The sequence below is a fragment of the Lampetra fluviatilis genome, chromosome 59 (genome assembly GCF_964198595.1).
Source record: "Lampetra fluviatilis chromosome 59, kcLamFluv1.1, whole genome shotgun sequence".
Lineage (NCBI taxonomy): Eukaryota > Metazoa > Chordata > Hyperoartia > Petromyzontiformes > Petromyzontidae > Lampetra > Lampetra fluviatilis.
The window spans coordinates 1,660,496-1,675,695 of record NC_136333.1 but is presented as its reverse complement, the minus strand read 5'-3'; the positions used below and the strand labels follow the sequence as shown (position 1 = coordinate 1,675,695).

The window sequence follows — 15,200 nt, the reverse complement described above, 5'->3', positions numbered from 1 at the left end:
GATGCCACTGGTTCTTCACATTCTGCAGATGTAGATGCCACTGGTTCTTCACGTTCTGCAGATGTAGATGCCACTGGTTCTTCACGTTCTGCAGATGTAGATGCCACTGGTTCTTCACGTTCTGCAGATGTAGATGCCACTGGTTCTTCACGTTCTGCAGATGTAGATGCCACTGGTTCTTCACGTTCTGCAGATGTAGATGCTACTGGTTATTCACGTTCTGCAGATGTAGATGCCACTGGTTCTTCACGTTCTGCAGATGTAGATGCCACTGGTTCTTCACGTTCTGCAGATGTAGATGCCACTGGTTCTTCACGTTCTGCAGATGTAGATGCCACTGGTTCTTCACGTTCTGCAGATGTAGATGCCAATGGTTCTTCACGTTCTGCAGATGCAGATGCCACTGGTTCTTCACGTTCTGCAGATGTAGATGCCAATGGTTCTTCACGTTCTGCAGATGTAGATGCCAATGGTTCTTCACGTTCTGCAGATGTAGATGCCACTTGTTCTTCACGTTCTGCAGATGTAGATGCCACTGGTTCTTCACGTTCTGCAGATGTAGATGCCAATGGTTCTTCACGTTCTGCAGATGTAGATGCCACTGGTTCTTCACGTTCTGCAGATGTAAATGCCACTGGTTCTTCACGTTCTGCAGATGGAGATGCCACTGGTTCTTCACGTTCTGCAGATGTAGATGCCACCGGTTCTTCACGTTCTGTAGATGTAGATGCCACTGGTTCTTCACGTTCTGCAGATGTAGATGCCACTGGTTCTTCACGTTCTGCAGATGTAGATGCCACCGGTTCTTCACGTTCTGCAGATGTAGATGCCACTGGTTCTTCACGTTCTGCAGATGTAGATGCCACTGGTTCTTCACGTTCTGCAGATGTATATGCCACTGGTTCTTCACGTTCTGCAGATGTAGATGCCACTGGTTCTTCACGTTCTGCAGATGTAGATGCCACTGGTTCTTCACGTTCTGCAGATGTAGATGCCACTGGTTCTTCACGTTCTGCAGATGTAGATGCCACTGGTTCTTCACGTTCTGCAGATGTAGATGCCAATGGTTCTTCACGTTCTGTAGATGTAGATGCCACTGGTTCTTCACGTTCTGCAGATGTAGATGCCACTGGTTCTTCACGTTCTGCAGATGTAGATGCCACTGGTTCTTCATGTTCTGTAGATATAGGTGCCACTGGTTCTTCACGTTCTGCAGATGTAGATGCCACTGGTTCTTCACGTTCTGCAGATGTAGATGCCACTGGTTCTTAACGTTCTGTAGATATAGGTGCCACTGGTTCTTCACGTTCTGCAGATGTAGATGCCACTGGTTCTTCACGTTCTGTAGATGTAGATGCCACTGGTTCTTAATGTTCTGTAGATATAGGTGCCACTGGTTCTTCACGTTCTGCAGATGTAGATGCCACTGGTTCTTCATGTTCTGTAGATGTAGATGCCACTGGTTCTTAATGTTCTGTAGATATAGGTGCCACTGGTTCTTCACGTTCTGCAGATGTATATGCCACTGGTTCTTAATGTTCTGGTGATATAGGTGCCACTGGTTCTTCACGTTCTGCAGATGTAGATGCCACTGGTTCTTCATGTTCTGTAGATGTAGATGCCACTGGTTCTTAATGTTCTGTAGATATAGGTGCCACTGGTTCTTCACGTTCTGCAGATGTAGATGCCACTGGTTCTTCACGTTCTGCAGATGTAGATGCCACTGGTTCTTCATGTTCTGTAGATATAGGTGCCACTGGTTCTTCACGTTCTGCAGATGTAGATGCCACTGGTTCTTCACGTTCTGCAGATGTAGATGCCACTGGTTCTTAATGTTCTGTAGATATAGGTGCCACTGGTTCTTCACGTTCTGCAGATGTAGATGCCACTGGTTCTTCACGTTCTGTAGATGTAGATGCCACTGGTTCTTAATGTTCTGTAGATATAGGTGCCACTTGTTCTTCACGTTCTGCAGATGTAGATGCCACTGGTTCTTCACGTTCTGTAGATGTAGATGCCACTGGTTCTTCACGTTCTGCAGATGTAGATGCCACTGGTTATACTGGTAGGAACCACCTGGTTCCACCAGCCCACAGGGGATTATTCTGTCCGTCCGTCCGTCCGTCGTGCATCAAAAAATGGGAGGGGTGGGGCTGGGTGGAGAGAGGAGGGTGGGGAGGGCCTGGTCACCCCGTGGTGCCCTTATAAAACTCAACGTTTAACCTACTCACGCCGGCTTGTGCCCGCCCTCACAGTCGGCCATATTTGCGGAATACACCACGCCGCCGTTGACCCTGCAGGCCATTGACCGAGCAACCCAACAAAGTTCCTACCAGCTCCCTCCGCAGGAATGTGTTTCACGTTCTGCAGATGTAGATGCCACCACCGCCGTCTATCGCACAGCGGTTGAACTTACGACTGTCGGTCCGAACAGGCAATGGGACGTACGGACAGCTTTGTTTGTATCTCTGAAAGTTCGTAATTAGAGTGTTCATGAGCAGAGGAGTCCCTGTACAAAAATAACTTAGTGAGGATGATTGGTTTTTTACCCTTTTATCTGGCAACAAAACTGACACCTTTTTTACAAGGAGTCATGTTTGCATAGACCACAATACATGCAGCCATAATGCAAACAAAAAACACAACTGATAATGTATGCACTGTCCTTGAAGTTGATTGGTCCACACCCGAGCAAACATGACTCCTTGTAAAAAAGGTGTCAGTTTTGTTGCCAGATAGAAGGGTAAAAAAACAATCATCATATTTTTTACTGGCAAATGAGGTTCCAATGGTGTTACAAATTTAGTGAGGAGTTTACTAACAAATAATAACTAAGATTAAAAGGAGTACTTAATAAGGAGTAACTTCAGGGCTTCTCGAATGCTTCTGGATCTACGAGGGCTACGCCCAGTCCGTGACTCTGGGCGCTGCCGCGACTCATTGGAACTTCACTTGCCCGGCCTGCGAAATATTTTCTTACATTTTCATCATTGAAAATTTGCTTTGATTTTCGGAAGATCTCAATGCGACGCGCTTTCCTCTGACGTACTTTCTTTCTTGAGCGCGTGACTGTGGAACGCACAGCGCGAGTTCGAAGTGTGTCCCTGAGAGATGGGGTGGAGCGCGTTGCGTGATGGACGCGTGCACTCACGTGTACCTGCGTGTCCGTGCGTGCTCACACCAGAGGTCGCAACCGGGTACCCGATACCCGTACCCTACCCGATACCCGGCTACCCGTACCCGGCCGGGTACGGGTACCCGTTTGCAACCCTGGTGCGGCCGGGTACGGGTAGGCCGTGAGTCACTGGTGAGTCACCGTTTGTCACTCATTTCCCAACGTCTCGTTTCTTCTCACAATTCAAGTTCCTAGAATCAACCCACCCGCGCCTGCAACATGGCTTCATCCCAGAGGTCGCAATCGGGTACCCGATACCCGTACCCGGCCGGGTACAGGTGTAGGGTACGGGTACGGCCGGGTACGGGTACCCGTTTGCGACCCTGGTGCGGCCGGGTACGGGTACGGGTAAGGAATCAAAACCCGTTTGCGACCTCTGACTCACACGTGTGTACGCCCGTGTCTCCATCTGTACTCACGTGTGAGTACACACGTGTGTCCCTGTGTCCCTGTGTGCGTGAGCAGTACATGGGCTGCATAGAGGTGCTTCAGTCAATGAGGACCCTGGACTTCAAGACGAGGACCCACGTGACTCGGTACGGCCCCCAGCACCATTCGGTGATGGTGGACATGATGGTGATGGTGGACACGGTATATGTGATGGTGTACATGGTGATGGTGTACATGCTGATGGTGGTGATGGTGTGCGTCGTGGTGGTGATGGTAGTCATGGTGTGCGTGACGGTGATGGTGTGCGTGATGGTGGTGATGGTGCTAGTTGTGATGGTGTGCGTGGTGGTGGTGGTGGTGGTGATGGTGGTGATGGTGTGCGTGGTGATTGTGTGCATGGTGATGGTGGTGATGGTGGTGATGGTGTGCGTGGTGATGGTGTGCGTGGTGATGGTGGTGATGGTGGTGATGGTGTGCGTGGTGATGGTGTGCGTGGTGATGGTGGTGATGGTGTGCGTGGTGATGGTGATGATGGTGTGCGTGGTGATGGTGGTGATGGTGGTGATGGTGTGCGTGGTGATGGTGGAGATGGTGGTGATGGTGCTGGTGGTGATGGTGCTGGTGGTGATGGTGCTGGTGGTGACGGTGCTGGTGGCGGCTGTGCCGTGCGGCTGCAGGGAGGCGATTGCCCGCGTGTGTGATGGTGTGTGTGATGGTGGTGATGGTGATGGTGGTGATGGTGATGGTGGTGATGGTGATGGTGGTGATGGTGATGGTGGTGATGGTGCGGCTGCAGGGAGGCGATTGCCCGCGTGTGTGACGGTGGTGATGGTGGTGATGGTGTGTGTGATGGTATGTGTGATGGTGTGTGTGATGGTGTGTGTGATGGTGCGGCTGCAGGGAGGCGATTGCCCGCGTGTGTGACGGTGGTGATGGTGGTGATGGTGTGTGTGATGGTGTGTGTGATGGTGTGTGTGATGGTGCGGCTGCAGGGAGGCGATTGCCCGCGTGTGTGAGTGCCCGCGTGTGTGAGGCCGTGCCGAGCGTCAAGGACTCCTTCCGCCGCAGAAAGGTGGGGACCTGTGGGGCTCGGTGGGGGGGGGGGGGAGGGGAGCACGGGGGGGGGCACGGGAGAGGGGGGCACGGGGGGGGGGGGACACGGGGGGGGGGGGACACGGGTGGGGTGGGGGACACGGGTGGGGGGGGCACGGGAGGGGGGGGGGGCACGGGGGGGGGGGGGACACGGGGGGGGGGGACACGGGAGGGGGGGGGACACGGTGGGGGGGGGGACACGATGGGGGGGGCACGGGGGGGGCACGGGAGGGGGGGGCACGGGGGGGGGGGACACGGGAGAGGGGGGCACGGGGGGGGGGGGAGACACGGTGGGGGGGGGCACGGGAGGGGGGGGAGGACACGGGAGGGGGGATTCATGGGGGAGGACTGGGGGGGGGGGCAAGTGCTGTTAGCGAGGAGCACCTATCAAGGCCGGCACGGCACACGAGGGGGTGGGTGGCCAGCACCACGCCCGGCCGCCTTTGTCTCCCCAGTGGCGAAGTTTACACACCGCACCGGGTACTCATTTGAGGCCGAGTCAACCTAGGGGAGGCGCAGGACCGGTTCAGATAATCGTCACCGGTGTTGGTCGTGAGCGGGAATCGAACTCGGGTCACGGGGCTTGTAGCGCAGCACGCTGACCGCTGGGGGGGCGGGGGAGACACAGACTCAGTGACACGGAGACTCAGTGACCCGGAGACTCAGTGACCCGGAGACTCAGTGACACGGAGACTCAGTGACACGGAGACTCAGTGACACGGGGACTCAGTGACACGGAGACTCAGTGACACGGAGACTCAGTGACACGGGGACTCAGTGACACGGGGACTCAGTGACACGGAGACTCAGTGACACGGAGACTCAGTGACACGGGGACTCAGTGACACGGGGACTCAGTGACACGGAGACTCAGTGACCCGGAGACTCAGTGACACGGAGACTCAGTGACACGGAGACTCAGTGACACGGAGACTCAGTGACACGGAGACTCAGTGACCCGGAGACTCAGTGACACGGAGACTCAGTGACACGGAGACTCAGTGACACGGAGACTCAGTGACACGGAGACTCAGTGACATGGAGACACGGAGACCCGGAGACTCAGTGACACGGAGACTCAGTGACACGGAGACTCAGTGACACGGAGACTCAGTGACACGGAGACTCAGTGACACGGAGACACAGTGACACGGAGACTCAGTGACACGGAGACACAGTGACACGGAGACACAGTGACACGGAGACACAGTGACACGGAGACTCAGTGACATGGAGACACGGAGACTCAGTGACACGGAGACTCAGTGACACGGAGACTCAGTGACACGGAGACACAGTGACACGGAGACACAGTGACACGGAGACTCAGTGACATGGAGACACGGAGACTCAGTGACACGGAGACACAGTGACACGGAGACTCAGTGACACGGAGACACAGTGACACGGAGACTCAGTGACATGGAGACACGGAGACTCAGTGACACGGAGACACAGTGACACGGAGACTCAGTGACACGGAGACACAGTGACACGGAGACTCAGTGACATGGAGACACGGAGACTCAGTGACACGGAGACTCAGTGACACGGAGACTCAGTGACACGGAGACTCAGTGACACGGAGACTCAGTGACACGGAGACACAGTGACACGGAGACTCAGTGACACGGAGACACAGTGACACGGAGACACAGTGACACGGAGACACAGTGACACGGAGACTCAGTGACACGGAGACACAGTGACACGGAGACTCAGTGACACGGAGACTCAGTGACACGGAGACTCAGTGACACGGAGACTCAGTGACACGGAGACTCAGTGACACGGAGACTCAGTGACACGGAGACACAGTGACACGGAGACACAGTGACACGGAGACACAGTGACACGGAGACTCAGTGACACGGAGACACAGTGACACGGAGACTCAGTGACACGGAGACACAGTGACACGGAGACACAGTGACACGGAGACACAGTGACACGGAGACTCAGTGACACGGAGACACAGTGACACGGAGACTCGGTGACACGGAGACACGGAGACTCAGTGACACGGAGACTCGGTGACACGGAGACTCGGTGACACGGAGACTCAGTGACACGGAGACTCGGTGACACGGAGACTCGGTGACACGGAGACTCAGTGACACGGAGACACAGTGACACGGAGACTCGGTGACACGGAGACTCGGGTGACACGGAGACTCAGTGACACGGAGACTCGGTGACACGGAGACTCAGTGACACGGAGACTCAGTGACACGGAGACTCAGTGACACGGAGACTCAGTGACACGGAGACTCAGTGACACGGAGACTCAGTGACACGGAGACTCAGTGACACGGAGACACAGTGACACGGAGACTCAGTGACACGGAGACTCAGTGACACGGAGACTCAGTGACACGGAGACTCAGTGACACGGAGACTCAGTGACACGGAGACACGGGGACACGGAGACTCAGTGACACGGAGACTCAGTGACACGGAGACTCAGTGACACGGAGACTCAGTGACACGGAGACTCAGTGACACGGAGACTCAGTGACACGGAGACTCAGTGACACGGAGACTCAGTGACACGGAGACTCAGTGACACGGAGACTCAGTGACACGGAGACTCAGTGACACAGAGACTCAGTGACACGGGGACTCAGTGACACGGAGACTCAGTGACGCGGAGACTCAGTGACACGGAGACTCAGTGACACGGAGACACAGTGACACGGAGACTCAGTGACACGGAGACTCAGTGACACGGAGACTCAGTGACACGGAGACTCAGTGACACGGAGACTCAGTGACACGGAGACTCAGTGACACGGAGACACGGGGACACGGAGACTCAGTGACACGGAGACTCAGTGACACGGAGACACGGGGACACGGAGACTCAGTGACACGGAGACACAGTGACACGGAGACTCAGTGACACGGAGACTCAGTGACACGGAGACTCAGTGACACGGAGACTCAGTGACACGGAGACTCAGTGACACGGAGACTCAGTGACACGGAGACTCAGTGACACGGAGACACAGTGACACGGAGACTCAGTGACACGGAGACACAGTGACACGGAGACTCAGTGACACGGAGACTCAGTGACACGGAGACTCAGTGACACGGAGACTCAGTGACACGGAGACTCAGTGACACGGAGACTCAGTGACACGGAGACTCAGTGACACGGAGACTCACTGACACGGAGACTCAGTGACACGGAGACTCAGTGACACGGAGACTCAGTGACACGGAGACTCAGTGACACGGAGACTCAGTGACACGGAGACACGGGGACACGGAGACTCAGTGACACGGAGACTCAGTGACACGGAGACACGGGGACACGGAGACTCAGTGACACGGAGACTCAGTGACACGGAGACTCAGTGACACGGAGACTCAGTGACACGGAGACACGGGGACACGGAGACTCAGTGACACGGAGACTCAGTGACACGGAGACTCAGTGACACGGAGACTCAGTGACACGGAGACTCAGTGACACGGAGACTCAGTGACACGGAGACTCAGTGACACGGAGACTCAGTGACATGGAGACTCAGTGACACGGAGACTCAGTGACACGGAGACTCAGTGACACGGAGACTCAGTGACATGGAGACTCAGTGACATGGAGACACGGGGACACGGAGACTCAGTGACACGGAGACTCAGTGACATGGAGACTCAGTGACACGGAGACTCAGTGACACGGAGACTCAGTGACACGGAGACTCAGTGACACGGAGACTCAGTGACACGGAGACTCAGTGACACGGAGACACGGGGACACGGAGACTCAGTGACACGGAGACTCAGTGACATGGAGACTCAGTGACATGGAGACTCAGTGACACGGAGACTCAGTGACACGGAGACTCAGTGACACGGAGACTCAGTGACACGGAGACTCAGTGACACGGAGACTCAGTGACACGGAGACTCAGTGACATGGAGACTCAGTGACACGGAGACTCAGTGACACGGAGACTCAGTGACACGGAGACTCAGTGACACGGAGACTCAGTGACACGGAGACTCAGTGACACGGAGACTCAGTGACACAGAGACTCAGTGACACGGAGACTCAGTGACACGGAGACTCAGTGACACAGAGACTCAGTGACACGGAGACTCAGTGACACGGAGACTCAGTGACACGGAGACTCAGTGACACGGAGACTCAGTGACACGGAGACTCAGTGACACGGAGACTCAGTGACACGGAGACTCAGTGACATGGAGACTCAGTGACACGGAGACTCAGTGACACGGAGACTCAGTGACACGGAGACTCAGTGACACGGAGACTCAGTGACACGGAGACTCAGTGACATGGAGACTCAGTGACACGGGGACTCAGTGACACGGAGACTCAGTGACACGGAGACTCAGTGACACGGAGACTCAGTGACACGGAGACTCAGTGACACGGAGACTCAGTGACACGGAGACACAGTGACACGGAGACTCAGTGACACGGAGACTCAGTGACACGGAGACTCAGTGACACGGAGACTCAGTGACACGGAGACTCAGTGACACGGAGACACGGGGACACGGAGACTCAGTGACACGGAGACACAGTGACACGGAGACACAGTGACACGGAGACTCAGTGACACGGAGACACGGGGACACGGAGACTCAGTGACACGGAGACTCAGTGACACGGAGACACGGGGACACGGAGACTCAGTGACACGGAGACTCAGTGACACGGAGACACGGGGACACGGAGACTCGGCGAGGCGGGCACGAGCGTTGTGCGTAACGAACGCCGCCACTGCCACCACCACCCCCACCCAGCAGCAGCAGCAGGCGAAGGCGCTCTCCTCGGTGCTGGGGAACAACAACCTGCAGTTCTCCGGGATGAACATCACCCTCACCGTGTCCACCAGCTGCCTCACCCTCACCACGCCCGACACCAAGCAGGTCCGCACACACCCACCCCCCCACACCACGGGTGGGGGGGGGGCGGTCGCTTAGTGACGCGTTGTTTGTTGAGGATCGCCGTCACGTGCTCACCGCCGCAGTGCGTTGCGGCCGCCCTTGCAGTGCCGAGTTTGTAGTTTTTGACCGGATTGTGACGGTTCGTGTGCCGCAGATCATCGCCAGCCACCACATGCAGTCCATCTCCTTCGCGTCCGGAGGGGACCCGGTGAGCCCCCCACTCCGAGCCCCCCACTCCGAGCCCCCCACTCCGTGCCCACTTGTCTGTGTGCCTGCTGCTCGCTACAAGTCTGGTACAGGGCAACGCGCGGGATCTGTGTTGCGTGCCATGTCACCCTTCGTGGTGCTCGCAGATTGATGAAGGTTTCACCAGGGGGGGGGGGCTCTGTGTGTGTTGTGTAGGACACGACAGACTATGTGGCCTACGTGGCAAAGGATCCTGTGAACCTGAGAGGTGAGGGTCCCCTCCCCCACCCCCTACCCCCCTCACCCCCTCACCCCGCACCCACCACCCCTCACCCCCTCACCCCCTCACCCACCACCCCTCAACCCTCACCCCTCACCACTCACCCACCACCCCTCACCCCTCACCCCGCACCGCCCACCCCCCTCACCCCTCACCCCTCACCACTCACCCACCACCCCTCACCCCGCACCCCTCACCCTGCACCCCTCACCCCTCACCCTGCACCGCCCACCACCCCTCACCCCTCACCCCGCACCGCCCACCCCCCTCACCCCTCACCCCTCACCACTCACCCACCACCCCTCACCACTCACCCCTCACCCACCACCCCTCAACCCTCACCACTCACCCCTCACCCCCCACCTCTCACCCACCACCCCTCACCCACCACCCCTCACCCTGCACCCCTCACCCCTCACCCATCACCACTCACCCCTCACCCCCCACCTCTCACCCACCACCCCTCACCCACCACCCCTCAACCCTCACCCACCACCCCTCACCCCTCACCCCTCACCCACCACCCCTCACCCCTCACCCACCACCCCTCACCCCTCACCCACCACCCCTCACCCCTCACCCCTCACCCACCACCCCTCACCCCTCACCCACCACCCCTCACCCCTCACCCACCACCCCTCACCCCTCACCCACCACCCCTCACCCCGCACCCCTCACCCACCACCCCTCACCCACCACCCCTCACCCCTCACCCCTCACCCACCACCCCTCACCCCTCACCCCTCACCCCTCACCCACCACCCCTCACCCACCACCCCTCACCCCTCACCCACCACTCCTCACCCCTCACCCACCACCCCTCACCCACCACCCCTCACCCACCAACCCTCACCCCGCACCCCTCACCCCTCACCCCCCACCCATCACCCCTCACCACTCACCCCTCACCCCCCACCTCTCACCCACCACCCCTCACCCCTCACCCACCACCCCTCACCCACCACCCCTCACCCACCACCCCTCACCCCTCACCCACCACTCCTCACCCCTCACCCACCACCCCTCACCCCTCACCCCGCACCCCTCACCCACCACTCCTCACCCCTCACCCTCACCCCTCACCCCTCACCCCTCACCCACCACCCCTCACCCCTCACCCACCACCCCTCACCCCGCACCCCTCACCCACCACCCCGCACCCACCACCCACCACCCCCCACCCCGCACCCCTCACCCCTCACCCACCACCCCTCACCCCGCACCCCTCAACCCCGCACCCACCACCCACCACCCCCCACCCCGCACTCCTCACCCCACACCCCTCATCGTGTGTCCCCGTGCCCCCCCCCCCCCCGCCGTGCCCCTAGCGTGCCACATCGTGGAGTGTGGGGACGGCCTGGGCTCAGGATGTGATCAGCACCATTGGGCAGGCGTTTGAGCTGCGCTTCAAGCAGTACCTCAAGAACCCCCCCAAGCTGATCGCGCCCCACGACCGGTGGGGGCACCCCACCCACACACCACACCCACACGTACCCCCACACCTACACCACCCCCCACAGACCGCACCCACACACCGCACCCCCACACGCACCACCACACACACCCCCACACGCATCACCACACGCACTCCCACACCGCGCCCCCACCCCACACCACACCCACACACCACACCCCCACACCCCCACACCCCACACAGCACCTCACACACCGCACCCCCACACGCACCCCCACACCCCCACACGCACCCCCACACGCACCCCCACACCGCACCCCACACCCACACCCCCACCCCACACCACACCCCACACGCACCCCACACCACACCCCCACCCCACACCACACCTCACACCCCTACCCCACACCACACCCCCACACCACACACGCACCCCCACGCACCGCCGCACCCCCCACACCGCCCCCCACACGCACCCCCACACGCACAACAGACCACACGCACCCCTACACACACACCCCCACTCCCACACCGCACCCCCACACGCACCACTGCACCCCCACACGCACCACCGCACCCCCACACCCCCAGGACGCACCGTGTGGGGGAGCTGTGGTGGTGTAGTGGTGAGCACACTGCGCTACAAACACGAGTTGGATTCCCGCTCGTGCCTAACACTAGTGACTTATTATCTGAACCGGTCTTTGGGCCTCCCTCTAGTCGACTCAGCCTCAAATGAGTACCTGGTGCGGCGTCTAAACACATCGCCACTGGGGGAGACAAAGGGGGCCGGGCGTGGTGCTGGCCGCCCACCCCCCTCGTGTGCCGCGCCGGCCTTCAAAGGTGCTCGCTTACGGCACTTGCCCCGACCGGTGGCCGTCGAGGCTACACGGGGCTCCTTTGTCTTTGTGTGCGCGCCCCCGCGCAGGATGCTGAGCCTGGAGGGCTCGGCGTGGGACGAGGAGGAGGAGGAGGAGGAGATGGACGAGGTGGAGGAGGAGGCGGAGGAGGAGAAGCACCAATACTACAACCACGTCCCCGGGAAGCAGCTCCCACCTGGCGGGCGCACACAGGTGGGGAGGAGGGAGGGGCGGGGGGGGGGGGGGGGCGGGCCCCCCCCCCCACTCCGTGTCGCACTGCTGGAGGCCGTCAGTTGAACCTCATGGCGGAACCCCGGGGTCCCATAAGCCCCCCGGCTCTCTCGTGAACTGCGTCGTGACGTCATTCTGTGTCCGTCGAAGGCGACGACGCGGCCATCTGTCCCTCTCGACGAGCTCCACGCGATGCGCCAATCAAAGTTTCAAAGTTTTGTTTCTTGTGCTCATTCGTCCTCTGCCGCTGCCGCCGCTGCGGTTCAGACAACGCGACAACGGGACAATCCGCGCCGGGCGGGTCGCGGCGTTGGTGCGCGCGGTGGTGGGACGGAGTCGCCAAAAATCAATTGATTACGATTTTGAGTTCCGTTTATTCGGGACCCCGGGGTCCCCCCGCCATAAGTTTCAGTTCACAGTGTAGTGGTGGTGATAGCCGGTGGGGCTGTGTGTGGTGGTGGTGGGGCTGACATCCGTGCGTGTGTGAGCGTGTGTGAGCGTGTGGCGTGCGCGTTGTGGGGAGCGCTAGTGCAGCGGTTAGCGCGCTGCGCTGTAAACCCGGCGACCCGGGTAAAATTCCAGCTCACGGTCAACAGCGGCGACGATCATCTGAACCGATCGTGGGCCTCCCCATGGTCGACTCGGCCTCAAAGAGTACCTGGTGCCGTGTGTAAACATCGCTGGGGGTAATGGTGGTGGCCACCCCCCACCCCCCTCGTGTGCGTGCCGGCCTTCATAGGTGCTGCTACTCGCTAACAGCACTTGCCCCAACAGTTTGTTAAGACTATGGGGGGGGGAATCTTTGTCTTTGTGTTTCTGTGTGTTGCCGCAGGCTGCGGGCGGCGGGGAGGAAAGCAGGCCCCAGGCCGGGCTCCGACGCGCGGTGGGGCGACTTGAAGAGGGCCCCCGCACGGATACACAGGTGGGGAAGAGGGCCCCGCACGGATACACAGGTGGGGGGGTGGGGGGGGTGGGGGGGGTGGGGGGGGGGTGGGGGGTGTGGGGGGTGTGGGGGGGGGGGTGGGAGGGGGGGTGGGGGGGTCCCCAACCACGCCGGCTTTACCGGGCCCTCGCCGGCACCGCCCGGCTCCCGGCATAGGTCGCGACCCGTGTGTGCCCGTGTCTCCGCGAGTGTGTGTTTGCGTGAGTGTGTTGGTCCGTGTGTGTTCGTGTGTCCGTGTGTGTCCGTGTGTCCGTGTGTCCGTGTGTGTCCGTGTGTCCGTTTGTGCGTATGTTGGCCACCCACCTGCTCCGTGCGCCGTGCCAGCCTTCATAGGTGCTCGCTAACAGCACTTGCCCCAGCGGTCCGTTGAGGTTATACCGGGAATCTTTGTCTTTGCTGTGCGTGGGGGTGAGCGGTTCGCATGCCGTTTAGCGCTACGCTGTGGCCAAGTCGCTTCTGATCAAGACCCCAGTGGCTCTTAGCAGGTAAAATAAAACAAATTATAGTTATTCAGGGCGAGCGCCTGGAGCAGCAGAAGCAGCAGCAGCAGCTTCCTAGCGTTGTGCTACGCAAGGAAGCCGCTCGTCATCCCGCTGGGTGCTGCGGAGGAGAGAGGGGTGGGGGGGGGAGCGTGGGGGGGAGCTGCAAGTCCCCGGCTGTGCTCATGGCGGCTTTACAACGCCCGCTAAAGATGAACATCAGTGGCGGGACCACGGGCTGATGAGTCGGATGCCTTCTGTGCCTCCGTGTCACGGTGGGGGTGGGGGGGGGGGGTACGGCTCGCAGGGGGGGACGTCGCGGGGTGGGTCGGGGGTCGGGTGTCAGGGGGGGGTGTCGCTGTTGGGGGTCTCACGGGCCCCCCCCCCCCCCCCACCACGCATGTTGCAGGAGCGGTGGGGGAGCACACGTACGTGAACACCCACGTGCCGTGCGCGGCGAGGGGGGCCACGCAGCCCCCCCACAGAGACGCCTTCGACATGAGTGAGCAACGACCGCCGGCGCTCGCCCACCTCGCTCGCCCACTCGCTCGCCCACTTCGCTCGCCCACTTCGCTCGCCCCACTCGCTCGCCCACTCGCTCGCCCACACGCTCGCCCACACGCTCGCCCACACGCTCACCCACACGCTCACCCACACGCTCACCTTCGCATATCCACTGTCACCCACACGCTCACCCACTCGCTCGCCCACACGCTCACCCACACGCTCACCCACACGCTCACCTTCGCATATCCACTGTCACCCACACGCTCACCCACACGCTCACCCTCAGTGGTGGTGATGCCCCCCGACCCCAGGGGCCGTTTGAGGACGCGCTGAAGCAGCAGGGGGTCTCTCCCCCCCTCCCCGACGGGGGCTCCCCCACGCCCCCCGGCTCCTCCCCCCCGCCCCCTCCCCCCCCCCGCCACCGCCGCCGCCTCCATGGAGGAAGCTCTGCGGCGGGAGCGCTGGTACCACGGCAAGATGAGCCGGCACGACGCGGAGCAGCTGCTGCAGGCACGCTCACCCGCACTCACCCCCGCTCGCTCACACACTCACTCACCACTCGCACACTTGCACGCACACTCACCCACACGCGTACTCACCCACTCACTCACCCACACACTTACCCACACACTCGCACACACACTGACCCACCCACCCACTCACTCGCACACTCACCCTCTTACTCACACACACGCGTACTCACCCACTCACTCA

At 60.0% G+C, this 15,200-nt stretch overlaps 1 protein-coding gene across 1 annotated transcript in view; it reads left to right on the top strand.

Annotated features, from left to right (window-relative positions):
* Positions 1–15,200, top strand: part of LOC144950751 (SHC-transforming protein 1-like) — a 34,831-nt gene that overhangs the window by 14,158 nt on the left and 5,473 nt on the right. Inside the window, 15 exon segments of the mRNA XM_078880824.1 lie at positions 3,641–3,711; positions 4,466–4,489; positions 4,598–4,637; positions 9,443–9,568; positions 9,741–9,794; positions 9,989–10,040; positions 11,381–11,412; positions 11,414–11,508; positions 12,395–12,539; positions 13,390–13,410; positions 13,412–13,462; positions 13,464–13,479; positions 14,389–14,482; positions 14,800–14,893; positions 14,895–14,996. Of these exon segments, the coding sequence (XP_078736950.1) occupies positions 3,641–3,711; positions 4,466–4,489; positions 4,598–4,637; positions 9,443–9,568; positions 9,741–9,794; positions 9,989–10,040; positions 11,381–11,412; positions 11,414–11,508; positions 12,395–12,539; positions 13,390–13,410; positions 13,412–13,462; positions 13,464–13,479; positions 14,389–14,482; positions 14,800–14,893; positions 14,895–14,996 (1,017 nt within the window).